The sequence below is a fragment of the Oenanthe melanoleuca genome, chromosome 20 (assembly GCF_029582105.1).
Source record: "Oenanthe melanoleuca isolate GR-GAL-2019-014 chromosome 20, OMel1.0, whole genome shotgun sequence".
Lineage (NCBI taxonomy): Eukaryota > Metazoa > Chordata > Aves > Passeriformes > Muscicapidae > Oenanthe > Oenanthe melanoleuca.
In genome coordinates this window covers 8,972,207-8,992,845 of record NC_079353.1, presented here as the reverse complement: position 1 = coordinate 8,992,845, position 20,639 = coordinate 8,972,207, and the positions used below count along the sequence as shown (strand labels likewise).

At 46.5% G+C, this 20,639-nt stretch overlaps 1 protein-coding gene across 1 annotated transcript in view; it reads left to right on the top strand.

The window, feature by feature from the left end:
* The window catches only part of RIMS4 (regulating synaptic membrane exocytosis 4), a 57,790-nt gene extending 38,812 nt beyond the window's left edge, over positions 1-18,978 (top strand). The window contains exons 3-6 of the mRNA XM_056507631.1: positions 8,204-8,316; positions 8,951-9,052; positions 9,304-9,443; positions 11,362-18,978. Of these exons, the coding sequence (XP_056363606.1) occupies positions 8,204-8,316; positions 8,951-9,052; positions 9,304-9,443; positions 11,362-11,580 (574 nt within the window). The 3' untranslated portion in view covers positions 11,581-18,978. The remainder of the gene's footprint in view (positions 1-8,203; positions 8,317-8,950; positions 9,053-9,303; positions 9,444-11,361) is intronic.
* The last annotated feature ends 1,661 nt before the right edge of the window (positions 18,979-20,639 follow it).

The window sequence follows — 20,639 nt, the reverse complement described above, 5'->3', positions numbered from 1 at the left end:
CAAAGTGAAGGCTCCTGCAGCGTTCACATCAACTTTGACAGGTTAAGGGGCTGTGTGCCAGTCCCTGGACAGTGTAGTTGGATGCATATTCCTCGTGCATACCATAAATATTTTAAAGTAATGGTCATTGGCAAGTTCTGCCTTCCTCCTTAGCTGATAGATATCTGCTTGGCTCCTGCCTGTGAGATGTGATTTAAAAGACGTTAGCATGCAATATGGATGAGTGTGATTGTTACAGAGAACATTACTGCTCCCTGAAATTGGACTTCTGATGGGGTTTTTTTAATGCTCAAATAAAATAACTGTCAAATATGTTATCAGTCTCAGAGGAGACTTCCCCCTCCCCATTTCTTCTGGCTGAAGGAATGTGTTGCTGTCCTTGTTTTTTAAAGATAGAGCTGGAGAGTTTACCTCCATGTTAGATGTAGATGTGTGGTGTATCTGTTAGTTCAGCTGTGAAAGTCAAACCACTGAGATGCATGGCTGTGTTTAGGCAACTTGCTTATGAACTGCAAGTTTGTGCCGTGAGAGGACAAAAAAAAGATGGCCTTTTTATTTACAAGAACAAAATAATAATTTCTGAACCCTGGGCCCAGACACATCCCATGCACATACCAGACACAGTGGAGCAAGCCTTTAAAAATATATCACCTCTGGAGACCTGAGATGATGGCAGATAGGTGTTTGTGTGGATAATGTAAATGAATCCATGAAAAGAACAAGATAAAATGTTATCCTCTGAAAATAGCTGTTGTCTGGGTGTGCCAGGGGTAGCTGTGTTGAAGCTGTCTGGCCTCACCACCTCGCTGAACCCACAGCAGTTGAGTTCTGTGGGAGTCAAGGTGTGCAACTCGTGAAACAGAGAGACAGGAATGGGGCTTTGGTCCAAGGAGGAGGACACAAAATTCCCTTCTCATGAGAGCTCCTGGACAAAAGCTGTTACACCCAGCCTGTGAAGGGAGGAGATGAACACTTCGCTCTGTATTTCTTCTGCACATGCACAGCAGCAAGCGTGTGGCCATTACATATTAGTACAATCAAGACCAGTCTCGAAGTCATGTAACACTTAAAAAAAGGTCTTATATCAAGAGGAAAAGAAAGAGAATATGTGGTCTGTTTTTCAAACTGATAATTCACAAATTATGTTCAAGACTGATGTGTAAAGAGGAAGGACTGGAAAAAGATTTGGAAGGAAAAAATAAAGCAATGCACAGGAATAAACTCTCAGGGAAGGATTTAAGAACAGGTTAGAAAAGCAGGCTGTCATGGATGGTGTAAATAAGACTGCTCTGGCCTTGGGACCTGGGTGTGGACTGGCTGATCTGTGGGGATGCATTCTGACCATATTTCCTGCAAGTATTACAAGATTTTGACAAGCTGATTCTGCAAATGCTTGCAACAGCATAATGGGATACCTGGCATGCAGAGTCCCAGAAGCAATTTAAAAATAGATTTGGAAAAGAGGTCAGACAAACTCCTCATGGACAGGAAAAGAAATTAATGATACATTTTCCCTAAATGTCTCTGCCTTTGCACACTCTGCATACTAATATGTAGCCACCAGCAGGCAGGAGTGTGGAAGGCAGAGCCACATATGCTGTGTGAGAGGGATCAGCACAGCTGCTCTGCATTTTCTCCATAGCATTTTGCACTGAAATCAGTGTTGTCCATCTAGGCATTCAAATCCTGACCATTTTAAAAGCAAACTCTGAAAATCTGGTTCTCCATGCAGTTATAAGGAGCAGGTGCTGTGCCATGAAGGAAGCGACTACGTGATTTACAGAGGGGAAGGACATGGATCTTTGCAAGGACTAGGTCAGGAAATGCTGCTACTCTGAAAGAGCAGAGAAGCAAGCAGCTGGCAAGGAGCCTTTAAGCCAGCCACTCTTAACTTACTCTACAGAGGACAGATTTCATACACCCTGATTACAGCATGCATCACAGTCTTCAGTCTTCAGAGGCTGCACAGATTTCCTAAATAATCAGGATTATGAATGCTGTGTTTAAAAGAAGAAGGTCTGGGCAGTTTCAGCCCCAGTTTCAGCACACAGCTTCTAAGATCCATAGCATGTACAATATGCTGACTTGGAAGGGACTCATGAGGATTCTTAAATCCAGCTCCTGGCCCTGCACAGATCACCCCAGGAATCCTACCATGTGCCTGAGAGCAGTGTCCAAATGCTTCTAGAACTCAGTCAGTCTTGGTGCCATAACCACTGCCCTGGGGAGTCTGTTCTAGTGCTCAACCACCCTGTGGGTGAAAACCTTTTCCTAATATCCAACCTAAACCTCCTAGCTCAGCCTTATACCATTTCCTCACAATCTGTCACTGGTCATGAGAGGGAAGAGATCAGTGCCTGCCCCTCTGCTTCCTCTCATGAGGATGTTGAAGACTACCCTTCAGTCTCCTCCAGGATGAACAAACCAAGTTACCTCAGTATTTCCCATAAGGCTTTCACCTCCAGTGCTGTCACCATCCTCGTGGCCTCCTTTGAACTCTCACTAGCTCAATGTCTTTTTTATCTTGTTGTGCCAAAAGTGCCCCCAGGACTTGAGGTGAGGCTGTACCAGTGCAGAGCAGGGCAGGACAATCCCGTCCCTTGCTGGCCATGCTGTGTCTGATGACCCCAGGACACAATTGGCCCTCCTGGCTGCCAGGGCACTGCTGGCTCATATTCAACTTGCCATCAACCAGGACCCCCAGCTCCCTTTCCACAGTGCTTGTCTCCAGCTTCTTGTTCCCTAGTCTGTACACACAGTCAGCTTTATTCTGCCTATAAACGTGTCACAAAAAGCCAGCAGTGGTTTACGGGCTGGGCCATCGGTGCCATAAAGCCGGGGTGGTGGTTGGTCCCTGCTCTGCATGGGGACGGCGTGCGGGAGCTGCCAGCGCTGCTGCGGGGTCGTGTCTCCCTCTCGCGGCTGTCCCTGCGCTCCCTGCTGCCACAAGGTATGTCCCCGCTGGCACTACGGTGTGTCCCCGCTGCCACAAGGTGTGTCCCCACTGTCCTGTCTGCAGAGTGCCGGGAGCCAGCTGTGCCTGCTGTCCCTTGTGCCAGGGACGGTTTGGGCGCAGCACTGGATAATTGATGCAAGTGGCTGAAATGGCAGCCTGTTTGCAGCCTGTGCTGAGCCTCGGTGGGAGCTGGTACCTGTACAGATAGGGTTAACGTTCATGCAGGTTTCTGCTGCATTGGTAGGCTCAGAGATCCCAGGGTCAATAGTAACCAGTGTCATCTTTCTGCTGTCCCTGCTCTGCCTCCTTGCCTACAGCTAAACACCATGGTGAGCATCCTCCAGCAAAATGTCCTTCATTTGTCCTTGACATGCTGGAGGCATTGCTGATCTCCCTGTGCTCTCCCTCTGCCTTCCATCCAATAACAGCATTCAAGTTATGACCAATTCCACAGCAAACCCATAATCTTTAACTCTGTTAAAATCATCCCCCTTTGGCTGTGGCAAAGCAGAGCCCATAAATCTAGTGAAAAGCAAAAGGCCAGAGAAAAGATAATTAATTTCACTTTGCTGTTCAAAGGCTGTGCTGCCCTTGCTCAGTAGAGGATTTGTGCCCTTTAGACAAAAGGCTGACAAGTCACCTGTTAATCTTCTCTGTGTGCAGCTCTTTGCAGCGTGAGATGGTCTTGTCAGGGCCCTGCTGGCTCTGACAGCTGCGATTTGCAAGTCATCTGCAAAGTACTCCCTCTTTATTCCTCTGGTTATTTTTAGCATTTCTCTTTAGATGAAAAAAAAAAAAAAAAAAAAAAAAAGACGTCTCATATCGGTGATAACCAGGTTGTAGTGATTGTTCCCCTGGAGGGAGAGACATGTTGGGCAATGGGAGGGGCAGGGCTTTCCAGGATCACTCCAGTGTGTGTGAAACACCTTCTGGCTGTCACCCAGGGTGGAGGCACCACTGTCACTTGCAGCACATCCCTTCAGCAGCCTGTCTCCAGCACATCCAGTGTGTGGTGGTTCCGCTGCAGAGCTGCTTTCTGGATCAAAGGCAGGTCAGAGCAGCTCAGTATATGCAAAGGGCAGGCACAAAAAATCTGCTGAGCCTGCAGCATTCTCCAGAGTGGCAGGGAAGGGCTCTTGGGAGCATCAGGGCTGCATTTAAAGAGCCAAGAGAAGTCACAGTGGTCCCTGAAGCTCTTTTCCTCCCTGCTTTAACTGCAGAAAAAACAAGTGAGTGAATCGGAACGGTGTGTCCCACCAGTCTCACCATACATCTCACTTCACCCTCCAGCTTCTCTCTGAGCATTTGACAGACAGCTCACCAAGCTGGATTTGAGCAGCCAAAATTTAGCCTATTCTGCTAAATGGTTCCTGCTGTTTTTAATTCACATTCATACTAAATTTCTGCAGTTTTATTTTCCCCTTCGCTCTCCCCTCAAGGGAGAAGCAGTAGCTTTCTTGGAGATAGCTTATGATTTTTCCAGACAGAAATCGTTTTCATTCCAGGGTTATTTGCAATACCCAAATATATGTCCAGGAACTGGTCAAAGCCAAGATTTAGAACTGCTGCTTCTAGTGTCTAATAAAACAGCACTGCAAAAGGTCAGCCTCTGTGCAATGTAGCAGCCAGTTCTACCAGTTAATGGCATAATCTATTATAGAAGTAATTCCCTCTGTCTTCCCTTCCCAGTCAAATATAACAACAGTGGGGAACATTAACTGTCTGATGTAATACTGAGTTTCTTATAGTGCTAGTAAACCCATTAACTAGGGCTGTCATCCAGACTTGACCTTGGCCTGTGTTTCTAAGTGAGCTTTGCCATTCCCCTTGGGATCAGCACCTTAATTCAAGCAGCTGCTCCACTGCCCTCCTTGTGAGGGTCTGTGCTGGTGGCCCAGCCCGGGTGTCCCTGCAGCAGTGTCCTGCGCACTCCCTGTAGTTTGCACTTCAGAGCATTTATCGTTTCAAGGTCATCCAGAGCTCTCTGACTTTTGAATTTATGGAGGATAACACCAGCCTTTGCTTTGCTGTAAACCGTTTCAGTTCCCATTGTTTCACCTTTAGCCAAACAGCTCTTGTTTATGTACTTTTTAACACTGTCCTTCATACTCTACTGCTTTTTTCCTCTATATCATTGATGCAGGCTGCAGCATCAGCTGCTCTGTTAGCAAGTGGTTTTATTTTCTCCTGTGCTGCCTCAGCTGCTGGGCAGAGCTTTTGCTAGCAGCATTCATAGATAGTATCACAGAACAGCTTGGAAGGGACCTTAAATATCATTTGGTTCCAGCCCCTGCCATGGGCAGGGACACCTCCTGCTAGACAAGAGAAGGGGTAGGCTGGTGTGAGAGCACATGTGTCTTCTCTCTATACAGGTATAGTGCAGAGGAATACTTGGCATCAGCCTTTGATGTTATTCTCTCCCTGGCAGGTAGGAGGAAGTGGTTTAGTGAATTATTTTGAGTGTTCAGGGGTTTCTCTTCTTTTCTGTCCTGCAGCATACAGAGTTTCTGTGGGTGGTCTTCTCCCACTTTTGTATCTTCTCTGCAGTAACATGGCTGGACTTCCCCCTAGAGAGAAGTTAGTTGCTCCAAGACCTGATTCTGGGTGTGCTGTGAACTCTCATAGCCCTCAGCTTCACTCAATTCTGAGTTTCCCCTCCTCTGTCCTGGTCCTCAGCATCTTGCTAATTAGCGCAAGCATCTGTTCTGAGCACAGCAGTAACATTTCCCTGAACGGCTGGGAGTTGTCTTACCAGATTGTTATTTATGTGCTCGTTCAGGTCACACACTCCCCAGGGCAGGAGCGAGACCCAAGTTTGGCCCATTTGTCTTCCATGAGTTGAAGAGAATAAAGAAAACATTTACCTTCTGGCTGATGATCTATTCATCTCCTGCTGAATCTTATGTCTTTGTCTGTCAGGTCTCCTTTTTCCTGCACTATTTTGAGTTCTCTAGGCACTAGTTTTCATCCTTTTTTGACTCTGTGTGCAGCCCAAAATGCCTGAGCCAGCAGGTCACGGAGTCTCGCTGGTCCTCATGTGCACCAGGGACTCACTTCTTCTCTCCTTGTATGGACAAATCACAAGCCTGATAAAGCCTGTCTGGCTATGGGCTCCCTCTTCCTCTGCTTCCCCCATCCCATGGCCCTGCAGATTTTCCAGCCCTGGGCCTCTCTCTCTCTATGCACAGTTTATTCTGGGGAGCCAGGCCACAAATCCAGTGCCTCTGCCCTGGTCTCAGAAACAGCAGGGCTGACAGATGCCAGGTAAGTGGTGGGGCAGGAATTGTATGACCACATGGAGCAGAGTGTGGCCCTAGACATTGGGGATGCACCTTGTGCTGTTAAGTGATACAGGAAACTGAGAAAAATGTTAAGCCTTCTCTGCAACGAATGCCAAATAAATTCTGCTGTTTCTGTTGTATCTTAAAGTATCACCTGGAGTGTTGGGGCAAACAGTAGATGCAGGGTGGAAAAAGCACTGAACTGAGGAAAATACACCCAGCAGAGCCCCTCCCAAGCCTGTCACCTGGGATGCCAGGGCTCCGTTATCCCTTTTCACAGAGGTGAAATTTTTAAAGAGCTCTAGGGCAGGTTTTTCCATGCTTATGGCTCAGTAGCTCTCCCTGTGTATCAGCAATAACCGGGTTTCTCAAAGAGCCAGTCAATGTAGAGGGGAGGTGCAATATTCAGTGGAAAAGTTGGGCCATTTGATGCAGTGCCCCTGTCACAGGGAGCTAAGCCACCCCATGAACCCATGCCAGTGACATGTCCTCTTCAGTCCCCATGTGTGGTGAGATGCTGAAGTGTGTGTGCTGGCATCCTCCTCCCTGTCAGGATAAATAAATATTCCCATGGGCCTGAGAGCAGGTCTGCAAATAGCTAATGAGAGCTGAAATTCCAACCTGAAATTAACACGCTGCTGGTTGAATGGGGTTGGAAAATAATTTATTTTCTTTTTAATGTCTTTTAAATGTAACTGGCTTGCAGAGGGGCATCACCAAGTCTTTGTGGCTGACTCAGCTGTCCCCATCCCTCCCCGCAGGCAGGGCTTCTCTGTGCTGTCACTTGTACCCAACCAGCAGCCTCCTCACAGCCTCTTTGTGAGAAACAGATCTGGGGAGCAGGGGGCTGTATCATTCCTTGGGTAATTGCCCCCCTTCAAAGAAGTTTGGAGAAGTGGAGGAGGTCTGTAATTGTGCCTGGCTTTGGCACGCAGCAGGCAGAGAGCAGCACCTGGCGCGGCAGCGTGGGTATCCTGGCACAAAGCTCCTGACGTGTGGCTCAGCCTCTGTGTCATGGCTTGGCAGATGCCTGTGGGACAAGTGTAGGTGTCAAATGCTGGCCTCAAGCCTCCTCCTTACCATTTGCAGCAAGTTCTTCTACAACCTCCAAAGCAGCTGTGTGAATCAGGGTACAACTGGGTAAATCTTGATTTGTATCAGTGTACCACAGAGTTCGATGCTTTTGTGTTGCTCCACGTCTTAGTGCAGTGACCAGCACCTGTAGCTTGCCATGGGCCAGCCTCAGTCCCTGGTGATGAGATTTGGAGGCTCTGTCCTCCCAACAGCTTTTGTTTTGCTGTAATGACTGTGGCAGAGATGCTGCTTGTGTTTGAGGATGTTGTTCTATTAGCCTTGCCACCCATATTCAGATGTTCTTTGTGCCTACAGTCATGGAAGCTGATATGAAAACAGTGTGTGGATAGGGTGGAGGCATCTGGTGTTGAGCAGTAGGAATGGAACCCTCTGATCAAAAAGGAGATGTATTGCTTTGTGTGTCAGTGTGATAAATAAATAAGGAATTGAGTCCTAAGAGGATTGATGCTTGCCCTGCTCATCTCACTTTTAGCTACTGCTCTAAATGGATTATTTCCTCCTTAGAAATTAGGATTGGAAAGGGATGGCTACCAAGAGAGATCCTATAAGCAGTTCTAGGAATCTGTTACCTGAAGAGATGACAGACCAGATATGAGCCTGAGATGACAGAGATTTTCCTTAGAGAAAATGAGTTTTAGATAAACAAATATTGACCAGCTGGTGACTGCAGCCATTATGGGGTTTTTTGGACGAGGAAAGAGATTTTAAATGGATTCCATGCAACTAAACTGTGGAAATCATCAAGTTTTTCTCAAAAAAAAAGGCTTCCGTAGATGTAATTCATTTCAAAGATATATTAAATCTGCTTCTTTAGTTACTGAGTTGTTTTAAAATGCAGATTAACCACTTGCCAAAATTATTTTTTTTGCAGCCTGAATTTCAGTGGAGTCCATCTGGCATCTGCTGGGCAGTTTAGTGACTTTCTGGGGAGCATGGGCCCTGCACAGTTTGTTGGCCGTCAGACCTTGGCCACCACATCGATGGGTAAGAACACAAGGGACTTGAGTGGCTTTAACTGAGTCTTGAACACACAGCTCCTACACGCCTCCTAATAATGTGTCCAGCTTCTGCTGATCTAACACTGTCCTGCTCCATTTCTCTGTTAAATCCAGTGAGCTTGGCTGAAAGGTTTTGCTGACTGCAGCAAACATGACATTAGGAGGAGAGCAGCAGCTTTGTGTTTTTCCCCCTCAGCTCTGAAAGGCACAGACTAAGTAAAAATGCAGCTAAAATCCTGCAAATGGATCCTGTGGGGTTTTTATTTCTCTCTAAGGCCCACCAGGCTCTGTAAAAATTTTGTTATGTCCACCATAATTGCATTTTCCAAAACAGCCTACAGTCCTATGTTCTTCCATTTGGGAGAGATGAGAAGCTTGCTGCCACAAAGAATAGGAGACTGAGCCACCAAAGCCTTTTTAGAGGGCTCCCAGTTGAGTTTGCTTTTGAAAATGTGGCCTGGAATCACTGTGGAGCTGCTCCAGAGTAATACTGGAGGAAATCAGGCACATAGTTTGTTACAGCTTGTGCAGGAGGGATGTGAAGATTGTTTTTTAAACATTTTTGTAACCCAAGGATGTATTATTTTGAAAGTCTTCTATATTTTGATATTTTGGTATAGGGGATGTGGAAATTGGCTTGCAAGAGCGAAATGGGCAGCTTGAAGTGGATATCATTCAGGCTCGAGGACTGACACCAAAACCTGGCTCCAAAACACTGCCAGGTAGGATGTTTTGATCTCCTGACGTACTTCCCTGAGCCCCAGCCTCCCACATTGCTTGTGAATAGGGAAAATCTGAAATTTTGCTTGGCAGGACTAAGCAGCCTGTGCGTGGTACTGAAAACAAGGCTGCTTGGGCAAATCTTTTCCTTGCTGTAACTGCCCTCTTTAGAAACACCTGACACATGCACTCCATCTTTTTTAAAGTGAGCATGAAGATTTTCTTCGTATTTGACCATGTTTCTTTTTTCCAGCTGCTTACATCAAAGCTTACCTGCTAGAGAATGGTGTGTGCATTGCGAAAAAGAAGACAAAAGTGGCTCGCAAGTCATTAGACCCTTTGTACAATCAGGTGTTGCTGTTCGCTGAGAGTCCCCAGGGCAAAGTATTACAGGTAAGATGAGCAGGTCTCAGGTCTGCCCCTCTCTCTGATCCACCTCTCATGGAATATACTAAGTTCTGGCATGCTGGTTAATTAACATAGATGGGAAAAGGCAATGTTTTCATCAAGCCAAATGCACTCTATCTGAACTTGACAAAAGGAAAGGAATCTCTTTTTCTTCACACTCAAGCTGATGATTATTTAACACTCTGCCAGGTACCATGAGTCCCTACCAGGAAAGGATTGATTTTAAAATTTTTAAAATTTTTTTTCCCCCCACCCAGTTAGGAGATGTGTGGTACCTATAGGTGCTAAATGATTTTGCAGGATAGGTTGCCTTCCTTGTTTGTACACCACACTCGGGCACTCTGCTTTGCCATCACCCAAACATGTCCTACCCTTTTCTACCTCTCTTCTGTTGCTGCCATGTGTTTTCTGCCATACTCGTATTTTCAGCTCTGTACTTATGTTTCCAGAGGAAAGAGTGATTTGCATTGTTGGATCATGTAAAAATAATTTCCATCCGATAAAGCCTGGCTAAAATCTCTTTGTAATACTAATGTATTTAATCCACGAGTTTCTGTTGTTTACTTCCACTGGCATGTGAATTACCAGCTAACCTGCTGGACCCTTTTCTTTAGTGACTTCTCATTTACCTTGATTAGAAGCATTTTTCCCTGATGCAACCAGACTGCACATTTATGACTGAAATGGAGAGGGACCTGGCTTGGTCTGCTCTTGCCTTGTGTGGGTTTCCTTACCTGTCTAACTGCCAGGAAAGGCACTTATTCCAAGAATAGATTGAGGAACTTGGTTTTTTGCTGATGGCCATGACACCAAATCTGTTGGAAAAGATGAATCCCTGAGACTCCCGCACAAATCCACTTTGTGCAGTGGCTTGCTCCATCTCCTGCTGGCCTAGCATGTGAATTTTTGGTTTTTGATTGACATTCATTGTCTCTCCTACCTCATTTTACAGAAAACTATAGTGTTGTGGTTGTTAGCAGCCTAGGAAAAGAAGCTGTCAGGATTAGCCAGAGATCACTAATTGTCATCATAACCCATCCTACTCATCCTCTCCTCTTCAGAGCACGGACTCACTCTGCAGTCAGTCGTCACCTTTGTCTTGAGCCACACAGGGCCACCTGGCCAAGTGCAGACCTGCAGCATGCCTTAGCCCATGACCCTCACTGCATCTGTTCTTCCACCCACTGGTCTCCATCGTGTCGTAAGTGTGATTCAGCTTTCCCTGCTCCTCTGCCAGCTCTTCCATTAGCCCTTCTTCTGTGTCTGTGAGACATTCTTGGCTGTCTATGCTGCTTGCCCTGCACGTCACTCAACGTGTGCCCCTCGTGTTGTGTCCCTGGCTCCTGCCCTTCCTCCAGGTGAGTGACCATGCCTCATCTCCATCTGCCTCGTGGCACGAGCTCCATGTGCAGAAGTTAAAACATGCTATTCTCTTCAAACTGTTTGCTTTTGGCCTGAGTTGTTGCCTACCTTTTTTCTGTTGGTTTATTTTTCCAGATCAGGAGCTCCTCCTGCATTTCTCTCCTAGGACACCTTTTGGTGTGTCCAAGGCCTGTTATATACCAGGACCAGATTTTACGTGCAGGTGTTGAACTGCAGTCCTGAGGATACTTTGTGCAGGTGCTGCCCCTGCCCTGCAGAATGGGATCTTATCCACATTCACCTCTTTTCCAAGGGGGTGGAAAAACCCAATAACATTAGAATTTGTAAACGTGCTTAAAATAAAAAAGTAATGTTATAAGCCAGAGCTTCATATCACCTGTTGATAGAGAAAATAATTCTGGTCTTCTCAGGCTGTAGTAAAGCTCCAGAAAGTTGGATGAATAGGATTGGTCAGACTTGTGCTTCCCAAGGAAGTGTGAAAGTTGGAGGATTAACTGTGCTCCCCCTTCTTGTCCCTAAGGTGATAGTCTGGGGAAACTATGGACGCATGGAGCGCAAGCACTTCATGGGAGTCGCCAGGGTTCTCCTGGAAGAACTGGATTTGTCCACTTTAGCAATCGGCTGGTACAAGCTCTTCCCAACTTCCTCGATGGTAGATCCCACTACAGGCCCACTCCTGCGCCAGTCCTCACAGCTTTCCCTGGAGAGCGCAGTGGGACCCTGCTGTGACAGGTCTTAGTGAGTAAGGAAGGGGGAACTGCTTTTGTTTTTTAAACATGCTGTCAAGGTTTTGTTTGCTGGAACTCTGACCTCAAGCGCAATGCATGTTCAATCAGTTCTTGTGGAGCTGGAAGAGGAGGATTAACCAGTGACCTTAGACAGAAGACAAGGGGGAGGGACTGTGCCCTTTCTGTCCAAGGAGGAGGTGCCGTGGGGCATGAGTCCTAGTTGTCAAATTAGACATACACCTCTTGTTTCACTTCTCTCGCTGTCATTCTTGGACCCTTGTTTCAGATCAATATCAACCCTGGAAAGTTGCAGCATTCAAAAGAATTTGGAGGGAGTAAGGAATGGATTTCTCTTAGTTGCGCATCTTGGAAATTTCTAATATGAGTTCTTTCACAAGAAAGTACCTGAAAAATTTAGAGGTCATCATCTGGGCTAAAAAGACCAGGAACAGAAAGTTTAAGAGGAAGCATTAGGTCTTTTTGTAATGTCTGTCTTTCTGAGAGGAAGAAGAAAAAAGAAACCTGCAACTCTTTCTTTAGAATCAGTTCCCTGTCACTGAGTCATGTTAGCTGTAACACTGTCGTTGCTGTGTTTTCAAACTGTGCCAAATTACCAGCAAGTGTCTTTACTGCATTACGTGTCTAACACTGCTGATGAAGCATACTTGGTGGGAGAACAAGTAGCGCCTACTTAGAGCAGACAGTTTAAACAGAGTTCGAGTTTAGCTGGCTAATTAACCACAATTTTGCTTGGAAAAAACCCCCAAAACACTAGAAGTGGGAGCTGAACATCACACTTGCAGCTTGAGGTGTTTTTTATTGTCAGATAAGACATTCTGCAGCTTGCTGACTCCCTTACTTGTTGCTGTGCATTTTTCAGTCATGATGTCTTCTATCTCCTGCTTTTTTCCTTCATCTCCTTGATACTGGTACATATCTGCTGGAGATGCTGCCCTTCCTTCCCAGACCTGAAGCAGGACTGTTTTATTCTGCCGCAGGAGAGGAAATGGGGGGTTCTGGGGTGCAGGAGTAAGTTTGCCATCTGAGAAGAAGGTGCTGGAGAGCCCATAACCTTCCTTGTGGAGAGAGGGGAGCTCTGGGTAGTCTTGGTACTACACATACATTGTCAAGTGTCCTGCAAGAGGAGGTGTGATCCCCAAAGTACAGAGAGGTAGTGGGTGAGAATGTGATGACACAGTGGTCACAGCACGTGTGTTGTGTTCATTAAATGAGTAAAGCACATTTTCTGAGCTGTGGCAGCTGCTGCCAGCAGAGCCACGTGCTGGAGGAAGTGTGCTGGATCCTTCAGACAAATAAGTTATCCAGAATCACAGAGAATCTCCAAAGATTTTCTGTTGATAGCTCTGTTTTGTCTTAGTTCCTAAATGAGGATTTGATGACTGCTGTCCCAGAATAAGCTTTTGGAGATATTTTACTTTGTGGTTTGAAAGTGAAGGTCCCATGTCCCAAGTAGGAATGGGCAGATTCTTGGCCTGTCATCAGAGAAATGCTGAGCATTTATTTCTACATGTGGACCTCAGCTTTTTTAGAGTAAAAGCGCGAGTGTTGAGTGGATGGTAAAAGCAGTTGCTTTTGGTCCTAGCTTGTCTATGGCATTTTAAATTATTTTGAGATAAATTACAGGATAGATGCAAAAATTATATAGGCCTTACAATAATCTGTAAAAATTTATATAATATAAAGGAGAGGGAAGGAGGACAAGGGACATAGAATGACTAGTTTTTTGTGTCTTCAGTGGCAAAAGCCTCAACATTTCAGATAAATCTATTAATTTCCTTGATCAAATATGTCTCTGGCCTCTCACTAATTATTTTTTCTAATTGTATTAGACAATTTCTATATATTAGCTGAAGAAAGTTTGTTGCATGCTGGTCAAACTATGTTGTGGCACTCTATCTTTTATTTTTCTTTTTTACAAAGAAGCACATTTACTGTAATTCAAGTCAACATCTTTTCCTCTTGGTATGTAGTGAGTACTAGGCAATATTGTACAATATGTGTATGAACTAGAATAGATTAGGTAGATTTAGTGGTTTGTAGCACTGGATCTTTTAATAACTATGACTTTAAAAGGACTGTGTGGAGCTCCAGGTACACGCCAGACTTGGCAACAGGGCTTGTGTCTTAAATTATGCCAAAAGCTTTGTATTGGTACTTAGTTTGGACATTATCTACCAGTAAGAGCTAAGTTAATCCTGAGTTTCCTGTGTCCAGTAAGATGAATGCAGCATTTCTGCAGTTTTTAATGGGGAGTAGGAGAGTATATATGCCAAAAATATTTCCCCAGAAAACTTTGTTTAACGACTGTCTGTCAAAAAGCTCAGTTCCTGTGTGCCTGGCAGATGCAAAGTGTCTCCGTTTTCCTGCCCCTCTGAAAGCTCTGCAGGCTCAGTGATGACCAATTTAATTACATGGACTCCTTAACATCAAGGACTATCTTCCATCTGGTTTTAACCATGCTGAAAGGTCACTGTCAGGGTAAAATAAAGAAGTTATGGTTCTAGTTGTGTTAGTTTTGTTAACATCTCCAATTCTGTAATTTGGAGGCAGTTTCACAGTCTGCTGTGTCCTATTTTCTTCTGCATTTTTTACATGGTTGATTGTGGTCCAGTGCTTCTCACTTTTGTTTTACTCACTCCAAGTCCAGTTTCTCCCCAGTATGTGAACACTGCAATCCCTGGCTGCCAAGCACAGCACAGTCACATGAACAGCAGACTCACAGGAGCCCTTCTGTGAGTGCCCACGGGACACAGAGTGAGGCCAGGGGACTTGCACGCTACGCTACAGTTGAAATTCTTGCTTCACACATTTGTGTGATTCCTGCACTGGGCCATGGTGTATTGTAGTCAAAAAAGAACTCTTCTATTGCCCATTGATTTAAGACTCCCAGTGCAACATCCAAGACAAGTCTCAGGCTTGGAATAGCCTATTTTTATAAAGCCTAGCCCACTTTCCCCCCCCCAAAATTTGGCTGGCCAGTTTCTGTCTAAGGTGATGTGATGTGAAAGTTGGGATTACCTGTGTGGTTGTGTATGAAGCAGCATTTTGCCACAGTGATGAGCAGCTGAAAGCTGAACCTTTGTCCCCTTTGCAAGTCCTGACTGAGTCTGCTCCTGTGCCTGAGTCTTGCTATTGGTTACAGTTAGGGAGAGAGAGAGGAAGAGCAGGAGACTGCTCTTGATTTTGAGGGATGAGACTGAGGAGAGATAAATATCTGCCCAACTCAGTGTTGATTCTCTGTTCCTTGTGCATGAACTGCTATGTTGTAAAGGTAATGGGAGCATTTCTGGCCAAAAAAAACATGGAGAGCCAATCCCTAAATGTTTCCTGCATTATGGGAAACAGAGAAATCCTGATGCTGAGAGCAGAATGATCTCTCCCCAGTGGGAGTCCCCTGCACACAGGGAGAGCAGCCTTGCACCTGGCTTTGTCCTCTTTGTGCTCTGAGAAAAAAGCAGCCATGACCATGGTTGGTTCTGATTTGTTCAGGCAAAAAAAAGTTATACTTTCCCAGTCTCCTGGTGTTTTTTTCCATTTGCCCCAACACAGCTGGGATGGGCAAGGTCCTCATTCTGCGATTCAATCCCTGGGTCCTCATCCTGCTGCTGGAGCTGCTGGAGCATCCCTTTGCACTGCAGGCACTATGGGCATGGCCAGCATTTCTTGGCCATGGATTGTTTCAAAGGACATTGCAGAATTATTTGCTTTGAATGAAAATATATATTTATTGTTCCTAGCTACCGAATCCTTTATCATTGTACTGTTCTAAATTTGCAGGTGTTCTGGAGTATGAATATCACAAGTTCCTGTAAAGGAGCTGTTTTTAAGACGTTGAGGCAGTTAACAGAATCTCAACCTAAGCATGTTTAGTAATGTTTAGACAGCAAGACAACTTTTTTATGAAACTCATTTTAAGTTAGTTTATTACATGCTGTTGGTAATATTTTAAAACAGGAAAAATATTTTTCTTTAAAGACAAAATGATATGTATGTTTTTTAACAGGTAACATAATTTAGTGTTTTCAAAAATGTTTGATGTTCTTGGTATGAAGTTTACTCATTCTTTTGATTTCTATGTTCCTTGTTATATTTTATCAACTTTTTTTCCAAAAGAAAAGAGGCATATGCAAATAAACACCAGAAAAAGAGTCCTATAAGAAATTCTGTTCAAACTGGCCATAAAATTATTAGTAAATATTTGTTATTGTTCATTAATTCTCAGCTACTTTGTTGAAAGAATCGATGTTGTATTTTCAAGATGAGAACTACTTAGCTAGTTTTGTCATAATCCTGTACTCTGTATAAAAAACTTTTTATAAACAAAGTCTAATAGGCTACCAAGCAATAATATATTCCATTGGGTGTGCACAGATTGTGACTTGCAGGCTGTAGTACATATTGTTGATACAGTTTATAATTGTCTTCAATCTCAACAACATCACTTTTGAAAAAGATCCATATTAACTTTGACTGTAAAAAACACAGACTAGGCTGTTGCCTTGTGAGATATATTCATCCTATAGAATTCTTTGTGAGTGTCTGTGCCCATCGACATGAGATCTCTCTTAGGTGAAGAAAGAACAACTGTAGGTGACTTCATACTACAGAGGTGAAAAATAGTTTCAGTATAAACTTCATGACTGTTTCAATCTCCTTTTTTTCTTAAGCTATCTAGTATTTGTAACTTGAAGAGAATGGTTTCCACTGCCATTGTGGCCCTGATAATGCAAAAAAAGCCTTTGCACTCTGGGGCCACTTCAGTTCTGCCTGACAGCTGCCTTTTTCCTCGAGATACCTGGAGCAGGCTAAAGGGAGGGGTATTTTCAGAGCAGCAGCTTGGGCTGCTCTTCTTTAAAGGCTCTGTGGGTTATTTTGTCCATTTCATAGGTGGTATTTGTCCATATTGTTTGAAAATTCCACCCAAGGCAGAGAGGTTGCACCTTTGCAGAGGACCAAGGTGTAAAATAGGCACAGGCTGTTCTGTGCCTTTCTTTAGAAATTTGCTGGTGCTGGGCTCTGATTTTTCCAAAATGGCAGGATCGGGATACTGGATTTTAAGTCAGCTCCATCATTGTTGCTGTGCATAGAATGAAGGACCTTCAAAGCAGCATCCCAGTCCATTGCCTGTGGATTCCTCCCAGCATTTCCCATAGGACAGGTGTCCATGATATTCTCAAGATTGCCAGACTGTGCAGGCAGCAGGTCCCAGTGGTGCTCGGACCCCCAAGGAAAATGCTGGAAGAATTCCTGGTTTTTGTGAAATGCTTTGAATAGTGGGAGAGGTGTGAATGCAAAGTGCCATCAGTAGAGGAGTCCAGGGTTTATTGTGACCTGGAGGGAGCATCTAAAATGAAATTGAAGCTGCCAGATGTGAGCCAGGCGTTTAGAAAAGACGATGATCAGTGACAAGAGAATGACGAGTGAAAGGCTTTTTGTGTTTCCCCCAGTGCATACCAGCCAAGGCGTGTGTCTGTGAGCACGGCAATTCCACAGGAAGCTTGCAGGTGATTAGATGTTCTCAAAATGTGGCTTCGACTCTCACTGCCAGACTCCTCTGCTCAGTGGCCACGTCCCAGTGACCAAGCAGCCTCACATCCCTCCCCAGCTGCTCACCCACAACAGCAGCATCACTCTCATCCCTGGAGAACCTCAAGCTCTTCCCACACTACAGGCACTCTCTGCCCTCCCTTCCCCTTGGTAGCTGCTCTTATCCTAGTGGAGGAGAGGAACTGGGTAGAGTTTCTTTGTAGCAGTTGGTTCTTTGCACTTTCATGGCTGAAACAGAAGGACCCTGCACCAGCCCTTTCCAGAGCACCAGCAAACAGAGGCGATGACCCAAGGACTTTCCCCTTTGTGACTTTCCAGTAGCTAAAATGGCAACCAAAGCAGGATTGTTGATCCCAGCTTGGCCAGGTCCATGGACGGCCTTGGCATTGACTCTGGGTATGTTATGTGAGCTGAGCCCCCTGTGTAGGGGTGGGAAGGGCTGTGTCTGGCAGAGAGGCCATGTGGGCACACACTGAGCCACGTGGGAGCAGAACCAAACAAGGGAATGATTGAGGCACACCTTGCTGAAGCCATCCCAAGAGCTGGTTTTTCTAGTTGCTTTGGCACCAAATGTTAGGATATCTGCCCACTGGGACTCCAGGTCCCATTAAATGCCAGCCTGCAGCTTCAGCAGTTTTTTTTATTTGGGGCTCCTGATCCAGTGCTGCACACTGGTCTCTACTTTGGTGATCCCATCTTCTTGACCTGGAGCTGGTTTTGGCTTTGGAGCCAGGGCAAGGGCGGTTTGGAGGGTGAATCTTAAGGCATGTTTCCTTAGCCTCACCACACTGGTTTTGTCTTACTCCCAGTCCCTGCAGGCTGCTCCCTGCATGGTGCAAGGGCATCCCAAGGATGCAGTGCCTCCCCTGAGACCCCCTTACACAGCACTGACATGGCTTGCCACCCAACCAGGGATGCCCATGTCCTGCCAGTATTTTGTAGCAGTCCTGCTTTCAGACTCCTTCCTTTCCCATCCCTGGAAGGAGCCAGGGCTCTTCTGCAGGGGCTCAGCAGCCCAGGCAGGCAGGATGTGCCGTTACTGACAGCCAGGGAGCTGCCTCTGAGCTGGCCAGGGAGAAGGGGAGCTTTCCTCTGCCTTCCCTTTGCTTTCCCCAGCACCCTCTGCTCTCTACATGGGTCCCCACTTCCCTCTTGACACGAGGCCTTATTCCAGCCCTTCGGGACTGAGGCTGCCCACGGCATCTCTGCACTGAGCATCCATCCCCCTGCCTGCAGGGAGCCCCGGGGCGTTTCGGCAGAGCTGGCCTCTGCTCAGGGACAGGGCCACCCAGCCCATCCTTGCTCCCACCCCACTCTGCCACCGTGATGCAGCTCTGCCCTGTTCCCCTCTGCCAGGGCCTGGCCACTCTAGGGAAGTCTGCTTCCACAGGTTAAAACTTTTTTACTTCATTAATTGCTCCACAAAAACCAGTAACTTTGCAGGAGCACTACAACACTCTTCTTGCTTTTCCCTAGGAGTGGGGGCAGCTGAGATCTGCTCTTTTTGGCCTCTGTAACCCTCTCCAAAACTTTCTGGAGGTTTTTAACATCATTTGGTGAGATGTAATCTCTGTGGAGCCAGAGGGAGCACAGGCAATAGGGCTGGGCAGCCTGCTTGCCCAGGTGGCGAGTGGTGTGCGAGGTGCCTGGGCTGCCTTGGGTGGAAGGTGGGACACTGGCCACTTGTCTGTAGTCAGGAGAGGATTCTGCTATACTTTTTTCCTGTCTGTAGGTTTTATTCAGACAATATGTAATGATTGAGTGATTTACAATTCAGTGTTAAGCTAATGAAAACGTTGATAATGGTGATAATAAAACCTTTTTTTTTGTATGGTGTGTTGGAGGTTTTCTATGGAGTGTCTCTGCCCTCTCTGTTGCTACCACCATTATCTTCAACCTAGGATTTCATCTGGACACTTCCTTGTGCCTGTAGAGAATAAGAGCAGCTCAGCCTGGTGTATGTTCTTCCCACTGTCACCCCAGCTCCCTCAATCAGCCCCAGCTTCAAGCCTGCATTTCCCTGAGCCACTTCTGGATGTAATTTGGCCGTGGGCATCTCCAGGCACAGAGCTAAGCTTGCTCCCACTTGTGCTCTGCTCACCACCCCAGTCTAAAGCTCCTGCTGTTTTCCTTCCAAGACCCTTCATGGTCAGCCCAGGTCATTCAGGGATGATTTTGAAACCCTGGAGATGAAGACTCTACTGGCAGAAAAAAACACCCCTGGCCCAGGCTATTGGGAACATCCAGTGTGGGTGCAGGGGAGTCTGAGGATCCTCAGATGTTAGTGGGTGTGCAACTGATGCCTTAATGACCTCATGACTCATGAGCCCTTGGGTGAGAAATGTTGGGGGGTTCCTGCTGGAGGGGTCTGTGGAGGACCTGGTGGTGCTGAGAATAGGCACCATTCTCTGGGGAGCCACTGCAAGTCCTTTTCCTGTGGGAATGAGGGATCAAAAAGTTCACTAAGAATTTCTTAAAAGGTGTTTGTCATGCCTCCAAATCCCTCTGCAGGTCATCAGGGTGAGACCAAGGAGCAGCTTCCCACCTGCCCCAGCTACAGCCTTGGGGGAGCAGTGATGGAAGGGGGAGGAGGAGGGTTTCTCTGGAGTGTCAGGGGGCAGCCCAGCACTCCCACCCTCCGACCACCACCAGCTTCCCCAGCAGGGTGGGACTCAGGCTGTCACTCAGCACCCAAGCAGCGCTGCCTGGAAGTTCAGGCCACATAGAAGCAGCAGCAGCCAGAGCAGGTGCTCAACTTTCTGCACTGTCACCCCACCAGCAGCACTGCCCTCCAGGGTGTGGAGGTCACACCCCCAGCCCTGCTGCCTCTGCCAAGCTGTGCCTTTGCATGGCTGCATCATGGGCTCTGTGACACAACCATGGAGCCAGTGATCTTGGGCAGTGCTGTGCTGAATTCAGAGGGAGAGTGCAAGGCTGGCTTAGCCTCTGGATTCAGGTTTCTCCTGCTTCCAGCTCCACCAGAGGTGGATTTCACCAGGACAATACCATGCAGGTCTGACTTGGGCAGGAATTGAAGACCTCCTGCTTTCCACAACGGTGGATGAGGGTGAGAGATGCAGCTCCATCTTGGCCAGTGGGAGTATGTCCAAGGCTCAACGTGGAAAGAGGGAGATTTCCATCTGCTCAGCTCTGATGGCAAAGGGCAGCACAGCACAGCCCAAACTTTTGGCTGGAATCTGTGGGGAGTGTGGGGGATATGGGACATGGCAACAAAAGGGTTGAGCTGGTGGGATCAGTGTGGAGTGACACACTGAGGAGCTGAGAAGTCAATGAAAGCCTCATTTTTAAGCCTGTTTTCCATGCTCACAGCTTGCTTTTCCCACCCACCCCTCCTCCCCCTTTCTCTTCAAACCAGTGCTCACCCAGCTGGTGCAAAGCAAGGCAGTTGCTGGAGACCTCCCAGCCCCGGGAATGACACACACCCCAAAGGGCCTGGGGAGCACCCAGATGAAGGTGTCACAAACCAGTCCCTGGTGGCAGC